The following is a 17,794-nucleotide window of genomic DNA, read 5'->3' on the forward strand; positions in this document are numbered from 1 at the left end:
GGAAAATGGATTTTTCCCATTATAGGTAGCTTGACTGCATTCAGTGTGGTCACCTACAGAGAACAACCACCTCATACACCTGCTCCTCACCACAGCCAAAGCTGTGAAGTGAGAAACTCCCGAAGGGGTGCAGACTCACCATCTGCCACCCTGACTGCCATGTGCGTGACTCGCGGATTCCTGCAACCAGCTCTCCCCCCACTCCTCAAGAGTCAAGTACAAACCAGACAATGTCATTCACAGAGCTTGAAATCTGCCAGAGGATAAAAACTGATGTCCCTGCAAAACAAAATCCAGTTTCAGAAACTCGTCATTATTTGCATGCATTTTTATTGATACAAACTGCAGGCTCACCACTAAAATTCAGACTTTAGGGAAAACATTAACTCGTTTTCCTTCTACATTTTTCCAGTGAGTGGGAAGCATACAGTCTTAAATTCCAGTAATTTCTGACACAAGCCAAGGACTTACATAAGCCCGAGACAAAGTATGGCCCATCATCATATGCCTGGAAAGATACATCAACCATTTGTTAGGGCTCAACTCATTCTCACCTGTATGAAACACAGAGGAGAGCTAACATTTAGATAAGGTAGCCAAACAACAAAGCAGTCCCTTGGTAGCATTCAAAGATTTGCACATGGATTTTAAGATGAAGTCTGCATGTTTGAGATAAGGACTAAAATTTTGACTACTCAGCTTGATGGGAATAAAAGCAAAATCAATTAAAAATACCATAAAAACAAGTCACATAATTCATAAACTGGTCCAACCAATAAGAACCTGATCCAAAATGCACTTGAATCAGTCTCACAGAGAGACACAGTATGGAACATTAAAGAGTATTAACATCCCCCCCCAAAGAAACAAAAAACACAAACAAAACCCCTCTGAAGAAAATTTTGCAAGTATTAATTCACAAAACTTCAAGTTAAAAAACTGTATGTTGTCCTAAATGTTGTTGAAGATAACTTTCTTGCTTATGAAAGGAGTGAAAAGAGAAAGAGGAATGAAATTTTTAATTACTTATGCTGCTTAAAACTAAAAAGTGTTTTCCATACAACAAAGCAGCAGCTGTTTCCTGAGACAGTAAGTTCACTAGCAGAGGAGAGAGAGGAGACACAAGCTGACTAATAATAGAGTAGCTGTTAATTTGGGCTGCTCACATCTTTATCTATACAACATGGAAAAGCTTATCCCAAAATTTTCACTTGGAGTAGCACCCTGAGCAATCAGTGAACTAGTGGGAGCAATTGGACCAGGATCTTGCTTGCTCCATTAAATAATTTCTAATCCCCAAATTTATCTTAAGTCTTATAGGTTTCATTTCTCACACCACAGTAAACCAGGACACTACCACACATCAATTAATGTGTAAGAAGATAAAACAGCATTTCTAAAAACTTTGCTGTAACATGATTGATTAAAAACCAATACATTTTGTTTCAAAAGAACCAAGGATATGTTTCTATCCAATGATTCTAAATGTTTCAATGTTTTTAAGAGTCCCTGAGTGAGTATATTTACAACAGAAACTGGAACTATTGGAAAAGGGGAACACCAACAGGTTTCAGGCAAATCCTACACAGCTCATCCTTTAGCCCTGGCCTTGTTCTCTGGAGTCTCTAAATTACCTTGCTCAAAAGCACAGGAATGTTCAGACTGCAGAGTCTGAACATAAATGCCATGTTTAACACTAGATGAGGAAAAAGATAATCTATTGGAAAGAAGATACAGAGGAGTGCTTGAAAAGATAAAAATTCAGTGTTGGGTTCTCTTTGGAAACAGAAAAGGCCACCTGGGATCTTAGGAATATAGTCAACTGTCAGACATATCAGCAAAGCTGAGAAAACTTTTTAACAGAGATGGAATTTTAAGAGTCTGAGGACATGAAAACTTGCCTGAGTTATTCTAAAATGGAGTTGTCCTTTAAACTGCAAAGAATCCTTTCTGAAGAAGGGCTGCAGTGTGAATGAAGCCAAAGCTGGAAAACAAGGGGACAGCCCCAGCCATTTATTAATGTCAAATATGCTGTCTCATGAATCAGGGCAGTTTGTCTGGTTTGGAAGCCTTACAGAAAGCCCAGTGCACCTGGCTTGGTGAGCTCAGCATCAGGCTTTAGGCTGCTTCAAGGGAATAGCTGCATTCTGTGTTTTCAATAGTTAGTCCAGCAAACAATTTTTTTTAAAAGGCTTTTATTGAAGAGCCATCAGCAAACAGATCATGCAGAATTTGAACAATACACAGAATGGAGGGGAGGGAAGAACCCACACAAGGCACAGCCCCAATTATTTGTCACTTCGTAAGATGTAGCCAGCACAAGTGTCACATTTGCTCTTCAAGAGAATAGCTTCAAAAGCTTCCTGATTTTAAAAAGCTATTCGTGAGGGATACACACACATACACACACAAAATATACTCAGTTTTCTTTGGTAACCATCAGCACAGACAGTGACAGATATCTCAGAATTAGGACTCACAGCAAAAGAAGAAGTAAAATCTTGATGCAGATTCTGCATGCTCAGCCAGTTATCAGCAGAGTGAGTCTGGGCCCAGCCCTGACCATTCAGTACAGCACAGAATACAAAAATCCACCGATCAATAAGCTGCTGGAAAACTAGGTACGAAAAAAGCTGTATATTCATTTCTTTTCCAACACCAATTCCAAAGGGTAAGGGCTGGGTAAGGGTTTTGTTTCCCTACAAACAGCACAGCCACTTTCCCCAGCCTTCCCTACATCTCCACCAAACATCACAGTAAGATGTGATTTCTGTTCCCTCATCTCCATCAGCAGAGGATGTCTGAAATTCAATCACACTGGAGGCAGCAGGAGTTGCACCACCAACAGCACTCCCATGTAATCCACTGTTGGATGCACCAGCAGCTGGAACAACTGCTCATTGCAGTGAGGAGAAGAACAACAAGCCTAGAACAGGAACCCATTACTGTGCAGTAAAGTACAGCATTTGAAAAGAGCAGAAGAGGAAAGCAAACCAGAGCAGGCAGCTCAATCCATGCACTTTGACTGGAGTTTATCATCTGAGAATGCTCTCCATCCATCTGCTGCCTGCCTCTCTCATGGACACAAGCCATGGTGACCTGTGGGGCAGGTGAGGAAGCAGGAGGGAAATGCTCCAATGACCATATCACAAGGCCTGGCCCTACTCCCAGCAAAGCCAAGAGAGGTGCAATGGCCACAGTTGCTGCAGCACCACTTCAGTGGCTGTGCCTGGCCTTTTCAATCCACTCCTTCATGAGGCAGATCTCCATGGCTCGAGCTTGCTGCACAGACTTGGGGTCCAAAGGGCTCCGGCTGCGCAGGTCCAGGTGATGGGCTCCATCCGGGATCACAACTGCCACCAGGGAACTGGTGATGTTCTGGGTCACCCCACCTGCAGACCACGGATCCAGGCCGCCATTGCTGTAAGGAGAAACTGTTTCATTAGGGTACATGTGCACGGCAGTCAGCAGCAAGGCTGCAGTTCACATAGACGCTTAATGTCTTTGCCCACCCCTCTGCTAAGAAAAAACTTTTTGACAGAGGTATGGACCTATCAGCAGCTTAAGTAAGGCTACACTTCTCATTAATTATCTGCTAATTCAGATAACCTATAGAAGTGCAAAAGCCTCTGAAGAGAAATCTGCTGCCACCTGTAATTATCACTAAAGTTTCAGGTTTCCTTCTACCAAAACATGCCCAAACTCCCAAACCAAAGCACTTCACTTTCCTTCTTCACAATCTGTCATAAACAAATTACTCACTAGTCCCTTAAGAGCTGAATTTTTAGGAAGTTCTACCTTTTGCTATCTCAGATGAGTGCCAACCTGGTTTTGCAAAGAAATGCTTGGATGGTTTGTTTGTGCCCTGACTTTAATAACAACCATATGATAATGAAGATTACATCCCTTAACTGTCTAAACTGACTCTTCCTCTGGGACAGGGCAATTTAATACCATTTACTCCCCCTCCTTCCTCATCCTAGATCAATTTCAAAAATTCCTTACACTATAGATATGGCTCCAAGAATAGAGCAGGCCAATGGCTCAGCTGGGAGAGAGCTTTCCATCTCTTATTCCTAGCTTTGGACTTGACCCAACAACTCCTACTACATCTTATTTTCCTTTACTGCAATGACCTTCCCACACATGGCCCATCTTTCTGCACAAAGAAAGCGACATTCATGTACCTGTGGAACTACACAAACCCAGATCTGTTTCTCACTTCAAACACTGGACCTGCCCACAAAAGGACATGTCAGGGCTGTGGCATGAGAGGGTAAATTTCTAGAAGAAGCTAAGAAATTAAAACATCCTTGACACAGAGATATACAGTTAGAAAAATACCACAATGGTAGCACCAGAAAATAACAGTAAAATAATGAATTTTTAAAAAAGCTTTTTTGGAAATAACTAGAAGTAAAAACCTGGGGTCTAAACTAATATTTTACTTGTTTCACCACCGAAAAAAACCAAAACAACTAAGTATCTTGAGTCTCAGTAGTTCTTTACTTTCAGTGATTCTAAACATGACTTAGGACAAGAGAAACATTTTGTATCTGCAAAACAAAAAGCATTGAGAGCTGCCCAATAAGCCAAAAGCATTGGATTTAAAAGGTCACCTGAATCAGCAGAGCACCTTGGCAACAGGGGAATGAGTTGCTGAGGCACTCAAGATGCACATGAACTTGGATCTTTTGGTCCCAGTCATGTGGAAGCTAAGCATGCCACAGGCTTTTCTGTGAGCTTCTGGCTTGCATCCTCTGCATCTCCTTCCAAAGGATGGCACAAGAGGCACTGATGCAGTTTGGGAAGTGAAACTTGAAGGGAGTGGGGATGGAGGGCTCACCACAAAATCATAAATCTTTACAGTTTTTGCAGATTAAGATCATTCCAACTGGAATCAATTATTTATGTGTTAAAACTAAGCAAGCATGTAAGTACTCAGTTGCCCATCTCACAGGACAGGAATTTCCCAGTATAAACCAAAGAAGCAAAAGAAGAGAAAGAATAAGTAATTTCTTTCTAGCAGTGGCCAGGCAAGCAGGACTTCAGAAAAAAAACAGTGCAAAAATCAGCATGTTTTCAATTAATATACTTCCTTGACATCATACATAGGGTTCTGCCTATCCCACAGTACACAGTTCCCTTTCCTATATTCTCTTTAGCCCTTCTGTCCTGCCCAGAAGTTTTACACAGTTGTAGCAGCACTGTCTGTGCATCCTTTTTTAACATGACCACCCTCCACAATTGTCATGCCTCCTGTTAACTTTTTTCTCTAACCTTTTCTCTTCAGCAACACATTGTTCTGCCTTCTCTTCTCTGCCTCCATTCCTTCCTTTAGTGCTAACAATTCTCCCTTCTGCACAGAGCACCAGAATCTCTTAAAACAGAGCCTTCACTTTCTGCCTCTCACATGCCAGTGCACCACTGGATATGTGGGTGCCTTAATTTAGAAGCCTACAACTCAGGTGTGATTTACTGAGATTGAAAAATCCCATTTTTAGACTGTGCACACCAAACTTCATACTGGCTGATATAACCTGGGCCGATTTTGACTACCACAGTACACTGATGATGAGACACCACAACTGCTACAAGCTCTCTGCCACCACATGTACGAACAGTATTAAAATGTCTCTTCCCACCACTGTGCAACACTTCCACAACAACTGCACAGCATGTTCCAGTAAGAGGAACGAAAATTGCTGGAAGGGAAAGGGGAAATAGTGTTCTGAAACCCCCAATTTCCTCAGACTAGTTTTAATAACTAGAACAGGCAAGTACCACCTGCCCACAGCCTAAGTAACCGCTTGCACATTGCATAACTCCAGGAAGGTACCAGAATGGCAATGGGATTCCCTGCATTAATCCCACACAGTACAAACAACAGTGTGACTGTGCAGAGTGATGTACTGCTCACAGAGGGAGAAGCAGCAGCAGCACCAGTTTGAGCATCCTGGCCAAATCCCACTGCGTCTGGATAAATCCACCCTACAGTGGTTCTCTTTAGATGGAGTACTTTTCCCTTCCTGTTCCACACTGTTGTGCAAGTTGCCTGTCACTTGAAACACAGTCCTTTTCACCCCATAGGGAGCCACATCCCCTGGTAAACACTGGGATGTTTTTTGTAAAGCACTCTGCAGTGTTTGAGGATAAAAGGCTCTTATATAAAATGTACAGTGTTGACAATGTATTTGTTTGAAGAGAAACATCCCAGCTTGAAAGCCAAAAGCTTTGTGTGTACAGCACTACTTTAACATTCATTTGGTTGCTTTCAGGCTTTTCTCATTTCCAGCTCCTTCAGCTGGCATAAATTCTTAAACACTTATTTAGATTTGTTTGTCTATTGCTTACAAAGCAGATTTCTACTGTACAGAGCTGTGCAGCCTTGGAAATAAGCAACACTCTGCAGAAACTAAGGGAAACCAACAAAATTTTTTTATTAAAAAGTTTTCCAAAAAAGGGTGGGATTTCTCCCTCCAGAGTAGATATCCTGCTGGGACAGAAACGGCAAGAAGCAAACAAGAGGAAAGCAAAAGGCCTTTGCAGCCAAACAGACTGACACTAACAGCTGTGATCCAGAAAATAATCCACAATTCAAGTGAGAACTTCCTACTTTTAAAATGCATACCTATCTTCCACATCCAAAAGACTAATTCTGAGCTTGGTTTGTAGAAATGGCAAGGTGTTTTATGTAAAGACCTTGTAAAATTTTAACCAGAACACCGAGGAACATCCAGGAGCTTCCCACAGTGGGCAATGGGTACAGCAAGTAAGGACTCCTGAGGTCTCAATGGGTTTGTGGAACACCTCCCTCCCACATAAGAACCTGATGGATAGACAATACTCTCCTAGATCACCTCACAGCACAAGTAAAACCACATGAACCTCCCTTTAAAGACAGCAGAGTTTAATCTTAAAAATCAGGGAAGTGAAGGCTGAATAGAGGAGTAAGCAGCATGGGCTACTTTTTTGTGCTAGACTGAAACATTTCTTTCGCTTTTTGTCCACATACAAGGGTGTTTCAGACAAACTGTTGTTGTATTACCAGTACTTCTTACAAAAATAGAAACATCTTTGTATCCGGATCTTACACAAGTTTGTTGAAATTTGCCTAAATGCCACTAAAAAAAAGAGCTGTTGGCAGTAATAGAAAAACTCCCAAAGTTACTTCCCTCTCTTTTCTGTATGAAAGGGAAAAAGGAATGCAATGCCAGGCCCTTCACAAGGCTATCACTCAGAGCAGTAATTTTGGTGACCAAGATTCTGTGTTACAGCTAGAACTCATTTAGATTTTCCTTTTGTGTGTAACGCAACAGTGCTTTGGGTTCATAAAAGTAGGAGTTTACCAGCATGGGAAACCTGGAATTTGGCCACAAGGTAAGAAGGAATCCACATGGAAAGAAGATGTTTGGCAGAATCCCAGTTCAGATTCTTCTTTTAGAGTCACACAGGCGGTAACAGAACAGTTGGCTTCTTTGGCCACTGCAGACTGACCATTTTACTCTCAATAGCAACACAAAGCATGCCCATCATTTATTCAGCTGGAGAGCTGGAGACAGATCCCTTTGCTATTTGGAGCAGATTCTCTACCCGGGAAACCCAAACTGGTGGAAGACTCTAGACCATCAGTTGAAACGAGGCTTACCTGAAGATGATGTTGCTGTGTGAACTGATGTTTTTTCCTCCATACATGGAAAGAATCCAAGAGAGGCGAGGCCTCACTCCCCACATCCTGTAACACTCATCTGAAAGTGCATCAAAGTCCCACTTCTGAGGCTCAAACATGTCATGGACACCATCTGTGCACAAGGGCATCACCATCTCAGTGCAAGCCTGAAAGAAAGGGCAAGTCAATGAAGTATATTCTGAGGAGAACATCCAATAGCTCTTACTGCATTATTTAAAAGGCAGGCTCAAACAGCATTTGATCAGTAATTACTACCTAGCTGTCATTTAGCTTGGAAAAGATCTTATACGACTGAATTCAACCATAAACCAGAAAGTGCAAAGTCCACCTCTAAACCATGTACCTAAGTGCATAATATCTTTTAAAAACCTCCAGAATGGTGACTCCACCGTTTCCCTTTGTAGCTGTTTCTGTGCTTGACATTTTTCCTAATATTCAAATCTACACCTCCCCTGGTACAACTTGAGTCCATTTCTTCTCATTCTATTGCTTATTACTTAAGAGACAGAACCCACCTGCCTACAATCTCCTTTCAGGGAGCTGTATAGAGCATTAAGGTCCTTCTTCAGCCTCCTCCTTTTCTCTAGACTGAATACCTCAGTTCCCTCAAGCACTTGTGCTCCAGACCCTTCCCCAGCCCCATTGCCCTTCTCTGGACATGCTCCAGCCCCTCAATGTCCTTCTTGTAGTGAAGGGCCCAGGATTTGGGGTGAGGCCTCACCAACCAGTGCTGAGTACAGGGGACAATCCCTTCCCTGATCCTGCTGGCCACACCATTGCTGATAGAGGCCAGGATGCCATTGGCCTTCTTGGCCACACGCTGGCTCATGTTCAGCTGCTGTTGACCAACACTCCAGGTCCTTTTCCACCCGGCAGGTCTACAGCCACTCTGCCCTCAGCCTCTAGCCCTGCATGGTGTTGTTTTGACCCAAGTGCAGGACCCACCACTTGGCCTTGTTAGACCTCATACAATTGACTGCCCTACACAACTTACAATTGTCTGCTGTACATCATTTTCCAGTCTACAGGAACAGCTGGAACTCAACAAGTAGCTAGATAATGAAGATACAGTCTAAACCTCCTGGGAAAGCTGCTTCTCTTTCCTGCCTTGCCTTCCCCACTACAATCACACTTGGTTTGTGACTATGTTTGTCATCAGTACATCAATACTTCTGGCACAATATATTGACAGCTAAATGACAATTCTCATCAGCTCTAAATTAAAAAAACACCACTGACTTGCAACTTATAAAGACTGGTGACCATACCTGGTAGTACCAACCCATTTCACCCAGATTCTTCGTTGCAGTCTGCGACACATCTAAGCATGAGGCCTCTCCTGTATAATTGTAATATAAATTTACTGCCTGGAAAACATTCTGCAGCAACAATTTGTCAGAGACACTGGGATCCTTCAAGAACTTGCAGACTTCCTGCAATGAAGAGATAAGAAGTTGTCTCAATCTACAGGAATTAAGTATTAATACAGGACACCTGGTAGGATATTCAAGTCTTTCCCAAGTACAATCAGACCATTTCCAGAAAGTGTCTATGAAGTTATATACCCTGATTATCACAAAATGTAGTATCGTATATGTGTAGTGCATGCTACTATGAGGAACCTGTAACTTTGTATTTCTTAACTAAAAAAAAATTTAAAAAAACCCAACAGTGCCACCTTAATGTTTCACTCACCAAATTTTTCAATCCATTTTCCATACTTTAAAACAGATTATATTTAATAAATAGTACTTAGTACCTCTGTAATTAAATACAGTACATACAGATATCTAACAAAGAAGCTCCAGGTATCGACTGGGGTTCCCTGCAGTTTGATGTAGGCAGCTCACAAGAGAGAACAGATTAAACAACATACATACAGACATACATGCATATATATATATATATGTAGCTACTCATTAACATTGGAAAAGACCTTCAAGATCATCAAGTCCACACCTCCCTCCCCCTTTCTTGCCCTCAGAGTCCTAACAGGGCTACTGTTTCAGAAAATGAAGTATCTTAACAGCTTATATGGATCAGATTTCATACATTAGTATTGTCCAGATGGGCAGTGGCCTCTTCTGGGTTAGGTTTATAAGCAGAAATAACTTTCAATGTGTTTATTCTGCTCTTTGAGACAGCCACACAGGACAGATTAATTCCCCTCTCTCCTCCATCAGGCAGCTCTACACAAGGGAAAGATTTTATTTTATAATTAGTTGCTGCCTAAAATACTTATATCTTACCTACCTCACATAGTAACCCAAAGTCCTGCAGGGAAATTCAGCCAGAGTCTTAAAAGAATAAGAACACTCCAGGGAAAAAAACAGAACTGCACAAGCAAAGGCTTGCGAGTGTAAAAAGAGCTCTGCTTTGAAAAGGGACTCTGCAAGGAATATATCTGTGGAGATCCACATTTTCTCTCTCACTAGTTTTCCCACATCAAAAAGGACATAGGCTCAAAACTTGTTCAGTTGCAAGCTCTGTCAGCTAAGTCTCACATCACAAACCCTACCTGCATGTGCTTTTTGTGCAGCATTTCTGCTACTCAAGAACAGCTCTGCAGGACAGCTGAGGCTTCTCAGTCATCCCTGGCACTTTTTTCTCCTGGGCTGTTGATATAACCTGTTAGACCTACAAGGGGCAGTTATGCAACAAACCAAGATATGCACAAGAAATTATCTTGGTTGTCTTTTCTCAGCACATTGCTTCTATGGAGCCAAGAAAATAAAGGAAAAGGTGCAAGCTAGGAAAGGAGGAGAGAATTAATTAAACCAAATAGTCAATTCTACAAGATATTGATTCTAAATTACCTGTATAGGCCAAGCTGGCAGAGGCTGCAAGAAGTCAGCTTTATAGGGATAATTCACCATAGCCAAGTTCACCCATGTTTCACTCAGCCAACTTTTCAATACAGCAGCATCCTGAAGAGTTTTTAAGGGGCTGCACAAATGAAATGTGTTGGACAGCCACTGCAAACCTGCATCTTTAATAAATTAATAAAACAACATTTAATGTACTGTACAATTAACATGCATCAGTTATGCTGCTACTAAAAAACATTTTCGCTTAGCCTAACTAATTTAGTGAAACTATTCCACACACATACAAGCACAGCAGATCAAATTTTAGTCAGCACCTCACTACAACCTCTTTTCAGGTAGTTGTATAATCACAAAATCACTTAGGTTAGAAAATATCCTCAAGTCCAACTGAATCCCTGTCATTGAGTTCATAGTGACTGCAGTAATTTTCTTTTCCTGAATGCCTCATTTGGCAAAGTACTTTTTGTATAGTAATGACTATCTGGTCTATTTTGTCAGAAGGAATATTAGCCTTGAGGTTCTGATTTTAAGTCTGTCCTTATCTAACCTTAGGAATGTTTGGACCTGGATTCTGCATCCCACCAGGCCTGAAAGAAGTTTGTAATACTACAAAACAGGCATTTAAAAGTAGTGCTAGATTAAAGTTTTCAATACTAGGAACAGAGTTTCAAAAAAACCCAATACATACACAGGTGAAATTCATAACACACTCCTGATCTTTACTATTCTTTGAAAAAGCACTGGTGAGGTCTTACCTGTTGAGGAAAGGTGGTTAATAGCATTCCAGGAATTCCGGATGCTCTCTGAGCAGCCCTTGCCACTCTTTTTGAAATCATTGGTCACTATGCTGAAAAACGTGCCACATGGAACCAAATCACCAAACTGCCAGATTGGGGCAGAGGCTGCCAGAGCTCTGCAAAGGGACATAAAAACATCCTGAACCCCTGCAGAAGGGACTTCCATACCCTCCCCAATAGCCACCATCTAGGCAGCATTTTTAATTCAGCTTAGACACTGTGCTCTAGGTGAACTAACCATAATGCTGCAAAATTATTCCACAGATCTGCATGCAAAAGGCTGATGGAGGATATATGCCTTGGACACCAGTACAACAATATCAGCAAACAAAACGCAGAAATTCAGACTTGATTACTTTGTTTTTTATTCTCATCTATCAGCTAGGTCCTTCTCACGTCTTGGACACCGGTACAACAATATCAGCAAACAAAAGGCAGAAATTCAGACTTGATTACTTTATTGCTTTTTATTCTCATCTATCAGCTAGGTCCTTCTCACTAGGCATTGTGTGAACTCAAATGAAGAGAGGCCCAGTCCATGAAAATATACTTTCTAGCTTGTTTCCAAAGGTACTAAAGAGATTAAAGATCTGCCTAAAGTCTGCAGATGCTAAAATATTAGGTGCCAAGTCAGTGTTCATGTGTTGTTTTCACAAATCTAACAGATAACTCTGACAAAATACATCATCCAGTACCTGCTGACCAACAGTTGCCTTTGCTAGGCAAATAGAGCCTCTTCCCAAATTCAAAGTAACTTGAATTCTCCCAGCACTGAAAAATTCAAGCCAGCTTGAATTATGGCACTTCTCCCAGAGCAATAATATTTATAGCACAGAAGTAACAAATGCCTGCTCTGTTTAAGCAGGAGGAGCACACTCACCCAACCACCACATGGGGATACTTCATCCTAAACCAGGCTGCAAGCATTCCTCCATAAGACCCTCCAATAGCTATGACTGGACTGTGCTGGGCTCCTGCAATGGTTGTCTTTAAGTATTCAACAAGTACTGCAAAGTCTGCCAGAGCTTGTTCTGATGTCAGGTAATTGAGATGCTTGGAATCCTGAGAGAAAGAAGGCAGGTTATGGACAGCACAAGTGATTTCCAGCAACATTCTTTCTATTCCCCACAGCAGCTACAGCTAAAATCAGGTCTACAGCTAAAATCAGAAATGCAAATCTGTGCCTGAGAACAAACGAAATATTCTTTGCAGGTGTCCCTTGAAGCACTAAAAAAAAAAAAATAGTTTGGTTTTATTTTTTAACCCTAGAATTGATAGTTACAAAAGAGTTATATATTACTCAAGTTAACACTCAATGCCCTGGCAAGAATTAAAACAATGCAGAATTATGTTTGTATGGAATACATTTATTAAGAAGACAAAAGATGACACTTACGCTGAAAGACTCATTCCCAAAGGGCAAAGATTCTCCATAATATCTATGTTCAGCAAATACCAACATGGCATTAAGCTCTTCAGCCACATCCCACATAAAACCCTGGTTGGAGGAAAACGGACACAGGAAATAATTGATTAAAATGGTTTAAAAATCTCTAGTTTCAGTCTAGTGTATTCCAATTCTTTGATTAGAAAGATATCACTATCAAAATGCCACTGGAAAGAGAGAGTGCAATTTGGTTTTAAGGTATCACTTAAGAAAACACACAAAACAGGTATCAACCCAGGGAAGGTGATATATACAAAGACAGTATGTATAATTCAATGCTGCGAAACATTAAGTATCCTTGTTTTGTGACTACACAAAGGAAATTTAACAGAACTCCTATGCCACAAGCTTAACACCCAGGAAATAAAAAAGGCTACAGGAGAAAAGCATGCATTTGACCTAGGACTACCTTACAGAAAACACAAAACTTGTTTAGCAATAAACAATAATCTAGGCATTGCAATACAGTTATTTTCAACTAATAAATAAGTACAACTTGTCATTACTTGTTGATAAGAGTTTGTTACCACCAGCTATGAGAAGAAGCAGACAGAGATCACTGGCTGGCAGCACAAAGCATACAAGCAGCTCTTGGTGGCTCTGAGCTGAGCACATGCCACCTCCTGTCATATTACTGGACTTTGTTTTGAAATGGCTGAAAAATACCCACACACCATTCTGCATTTTTATCAGTCAGGGAAGTAAAAACTTCCACAGGTACTGTAGAGAACAAGAATTATCTGGCTCTGATTTCCAGTTTTCTTCACATATTTTTCTAAACATGAAAACCTTCCATTTTACTTGGGGACTCTAAAGTACTAGGATAAATTTAATTTGGCCCAAATTCTGAACTGTTAGCTCAGGGCAACTATGGTGTTTCCTCTAGATTTCTTCACAGCTCCAGGATTTTAATAGAAGTGTATCCCTTCCTTGGTTTGTTTGGGCTTCAAATAGGACCCTGAATCCCCTTAAACTTTTTCTGTGCTTTTGTTCAGAGCAAACAAAAGGCAGAAAATCAGACTTGATTACTTTATTGTTTTTTATTCTCATCTATCAGCTAGGTCCTTCTCACTAGGCATTGTGTGAACTCAAATGAAGAGAGGCCCAGTCCATGAAAATAAACTCTCTCTTGTTTCCAAAGGTACTAAAGAGATTAAAGATCTGCCTAAAGTCTGCAGATGCTAAAATATTAGGTGCCAAGTCAGTGTTCATGTGTTGTTTTCACAAATCTAACAGATAACTCTGACAAAATACATCATCCAGTACCTGCTGACCAACAGTTGCCTTTGCTAGGCAAATAGAGCCTCTTCCCAAATTCAAAGTAACTTGAATTCTCCCAGCACTGAAAAATTCAAGCCAGCTTGAATTATGGCACTTCTCCCAGAGCAATAATATTTATAGCACAGAAGTAACAAATGCCTGCTCTGTTTAAGCAGGAGGAGCACACTCACCCAACCACCACATGGGGATACTTCATCCTAAACCAGGCTGCAAGCATTCCTCCATAAGACCCTCCAATAGCTATGACTGGACTGTGCTGGGCTCCTGCAATGGTTGTCTTTAAGTATTCAACAAGTACTGCAAAGTCTGCCAGAGCTTGTTCTGATGTCAGGTAATTGAGATGCTTGGAATCCTGAGAGAAAGAAGGCAGGTTATGGACAGCACAAGTGATTTCCAGCAACATTCTTTCTATTCCCCACAGCAGCTACAGCTAAAATCAGGTCTACAGCTAAAATCAGAAATGCAAATCTGTGCCTGAGAACAAACGAAATATTCTTTGCAGGTGTCCCTTGAAGCACTAAAAAAAAAATAGTTTGGTTTTATTTTTTAACCCTAGAATTGATAGTTACAAAAGAGTTATATATTACTCAAGTTAACACTCAATGCCCTGGCAAGAAATAAAACAATGCAGAATTATGTTTGTATGGAATACATTTATTAAGAAGACAAAAGATGACACTTACGCTGAAAGACTCATTCCCAAAGGGCAAAGATTCTCCATAATATCTATGTTCAGCAAATACCAACATGGCATTAAGCTCTTCAGCCACATCCCACATAAAACCCTGGTTGGAGGAAAACAGACACAGGAAATAATTGATTAAATTGTTTAAAAGTCTCTAGTTTCAGTCTAGTGTATTCCAATTCTTTGATTAGAAAGATATCACTATCAAAATGCCACTGGAAAGAGAGTGCAATTTGGTTTTAAGGTATCATTTAAGTAAGAAAGCACACAAAACCCAGGGAAGGTGATACATACAAAGACAGTATGTATAATTCAATGCTGTGAAATATTAAGTATCCTTTAAGTTTCATGGCTACACACAGGAAATTTAACAGAATTCCTATGGCACAAGCTTAACACACAGGAAATAAAGGCTAAAGGAGAAAAGCATGCATTTGACCTAGGACTACCTTACAGAAAACACAAAACTTGTTTGGACACAGGAAATAATTGATTAAAATGGTTTAAAAATCTCTAGTTTCAGTCTAGTGTATTCCAATTCTTTGATTAGAAAGATATCACTATCAAAATGCCACTGGAAAGAGAGTGCAATTTGGTTTTAAGGTATCACTTAAGAAAACACACAAAACAGGTATCAACCCAGGGAAGGTGATATATACAAAGACAGTATGTATAATTCAATGCTGTGAAATATTAAGTATCCTTTAAGTTTCATGGCTACACACAGGAAATTTAACAGAATTCCTATGGCACAAGCTTAACACACAGGAAATAAAGGCTAAAGGAGAAAAGCATGCATTTGACCTAGGACTACATTACAGAAAACACAAAACTTGTTTAGCAATAAACAATAATCTAGGCATTGCAATACAGTTATTTTCAACTAATAAATAAGTACAACTTGTCATTACTTGTTGATAAGAGTTTGTTACCACCAGCTATGAGAAGAAGCAGACAGAGATCACTGGCTGGCAGCACAAAGCATACAAGCAGCTCTTGGTGGCTCTGAGCTGAGCACATGCCACCTCCTGTCATATTACTGGACTTTGTTTTGAAATGGCTGAAAAATACCCACACACTCCATTCTGCATTTTTATCAGTCAGGGAAGTAAAAACTTCCACAGGTACTGTAGAGAACAAGAATTATCTGGCTCTGATTTCCAGTTTTCTTCACATATTTTTCTAAACATGAAAACCTTCCATTTTACTTGGGGACTCTAAAGTACTAGGATAAATTTAATTTGGCCCAAATTCTGAACTGTTAGCTCAGGGCAACTATGGTGTTTCCTCTAGATTTCTTCACAGCTCCAGGATTTTAATAGAAGTGTATCCCTTCCTTGGTTTGTTTGGGCTTCAAATAGGACCCTGAATCCCCTTAAACTTTTTCTGTGCTTTTGTTCAGCTTCCACTTCCTCCTATAACAATCACAACAATCATTACAAACTTATCCTTCAACAAGCTTCTGTGACTGTCTTCTTGCTCCTCCTCACTTTTTCAGCATGCCCTTACTGGCAGGCAGGACTGCAATCCCACTGTTTCCCACCTACCGTGTTGTTGCAGAACCACTCGATGTCTCCTTCGTTGCCTGTATAAAACAGAATTGGTCCATTGTCCTTCTTCCAGTACTGATCTGCTACCAGGTACCGCTGCTGGAATGTACGATTTTCATCAAACCCAAAGTGATCAATCTGGAAGAACAAGCATCAGCAACACGGTCAGAAGGCTAGAACTGATCCTAGAGCCCACTGAGAGTGCTGACAGCTACTTAACAGATTAAAAATGTCATTAAATTAATTTATATTCCTAATTCATCAAATTATTTCTGCTTTGTGAAAAAAATAGCCAAAATTACAGGTGTATATACTGAAGAAATGCTCTCTTCAGGCATTAAGAAAGAAAATCCATGCCCTTTTTATAGCATTCTACTGAACAGATATTCTAAATATATTTAGGAAGTCGGAAAAATCTGCTGAGAGGTCAGAAAGCACCTCCTGCAATAAAACTGTATCAACAAGTTAAAAGAGTCATCACAGGATGTTTTGAGTCTCAGGAAAACCTTACTAGCCTAATTATTTAAAAAACCCAGCAAACTAAACAAAAAAGAACTCCAAAACAAAACCAAACAAAAATCCCACCTCTTCTTTCTCTCCTCCTTCTGGCATAAGAATTAAATTTAAACAGATTCTTGTTATAAAGTGTTTTTATTGTTTACCACTGCTCTACAAATATTGCCAGCCTATATACATCATACTCCTTAACCTAAACCCCACAGTGTTAGATTTATTCTCTCATTAGAAATTCAATTCCTAAGGTCATTTTTTCCCAGCTTTTACTCACACTGCTTTGTATTCACCATCTACCTCAACCCTTTCCTTAGAATTCATCCAACTTACTTTTTACAAGAAATTGCTTTTACAAGTAACTCCCTGCATAAGCATAATCTTATTCTGGAATACACATACAGACTTTTACTATGAAATATAAAAAAAAAAAAAATCAAACCGAACCACAGAATTACTCTAGAAGACCTATCCTACTTAATTATCATGGTTTTTACAATTTTTCACTATTTTTATTCATCAGCTGAAGATGACCTGTAGCTTCCCAATTTTGACTTTTATCAGCACATCAATCCACCTTCTCCTGTTCCTGCTGGTGGTAACAGGCTGACATCTGCTGGCTTGAGGATCTCTGCTCACCCATCCCTCTGCCTTCACACCCAAACTCTGCCACACCTCTCAGCTGCTACAGGAAACAGACTTTCACATTGTCTGTTTTGGGAACATCTGCAAGATAAAGTTGAAGAGCAGCAGACCGCACCCAAATCCAAGCACTTGCTGTTATCACAGTAACCTGCTAGGTGGATTCCTTTAGGCAGCTCAGAAAAGCCTAACGCTTGACCTGCAGGATCCAGCTACTACCAGGTACTGACATTTGTTTTGGGTCAAAGAGAGCACAGGAACTTATTTCAGATGCACAGAATGCTGCAAAATGTCTCTTCTTAACTCCCTTAGAGGTTACTCACTCTTGGACTCAGGCGGGAGGATTGCTGCAGCTCACTGCTAC

The 17,794-nt window shown here is 40.4% G+C and overlaps 1 protein-coding gene across 2 annotated transcripts in view; it reads right to left on the bottom strand.

The window, feature by feature from the left end:
* Window positions 1–313: 313 nt before the first annotated feature.
* Window positions 314–17,794, bottom strand: part of LOC120506721 (prolylcarboxypeptidase) — a 32,945-nt gene continuing 15,464 nt past the window's right edge. Inside the window, exons 2-9 of one of the 2 annotated variants that reach the window (XM_039718659.1) lie at window positions 16,276–16,416; window positions 14,727–14,828; window positions 14,214–14,395; window positions 11,274–11,431; window positions 10,507–10,679; window positions 8,959–9,123; window positions 7,649–7,836; window positions 314–3,421 (exon numbers count right to left, since the gene is read on the bottom strand). In XM_039718659.1, the coding sequence (XP_039574593.1) occupies window positions 3,217–3,421; window positions 7,649–7,836; window positions 8,959–9,123; window positions 10,507–10,679; window positions 11,274–11,431; window positions 14,214–14,395; window positions 14,727–14,828; window positions 16,276–16,416 (1,314 nt within the window). In that variant the 3' untranslated portion in view covers window positions 314–3,216. Of the gene's footprint in view, window positions 3,422–7,648; window positions 7,837–8,958; window positions 9,124–10,506; window positions 10,680–11,273; window positions 11,432–12,195; window positions 12,378–12,711; window positions 12,815–14,213; window positions 14,396–14,726; window positions 14,829–16,275; window positions 16,417–17,794 lie in introns of those variants that run through there. The other variant, XM_039718660.1, reaches the window with a different exon arrangement.

The sequence above is a fragment of the Passer montanus genome, unplaced genomic scaffold (genome assembly GCF_014805655.1).
Source record: "Passer montanus isolate IOZ18808 unplaced genomic scaffold, ASM1480565v1 scaffold4, whole genome shotgun sequence".
In the NCBI taxonomy this organism is placed as follows: Eukaryota; Metazoa; Chordata; class Aves; order Passeriformes; family Passeridae; genus Passer; species Passer montanus.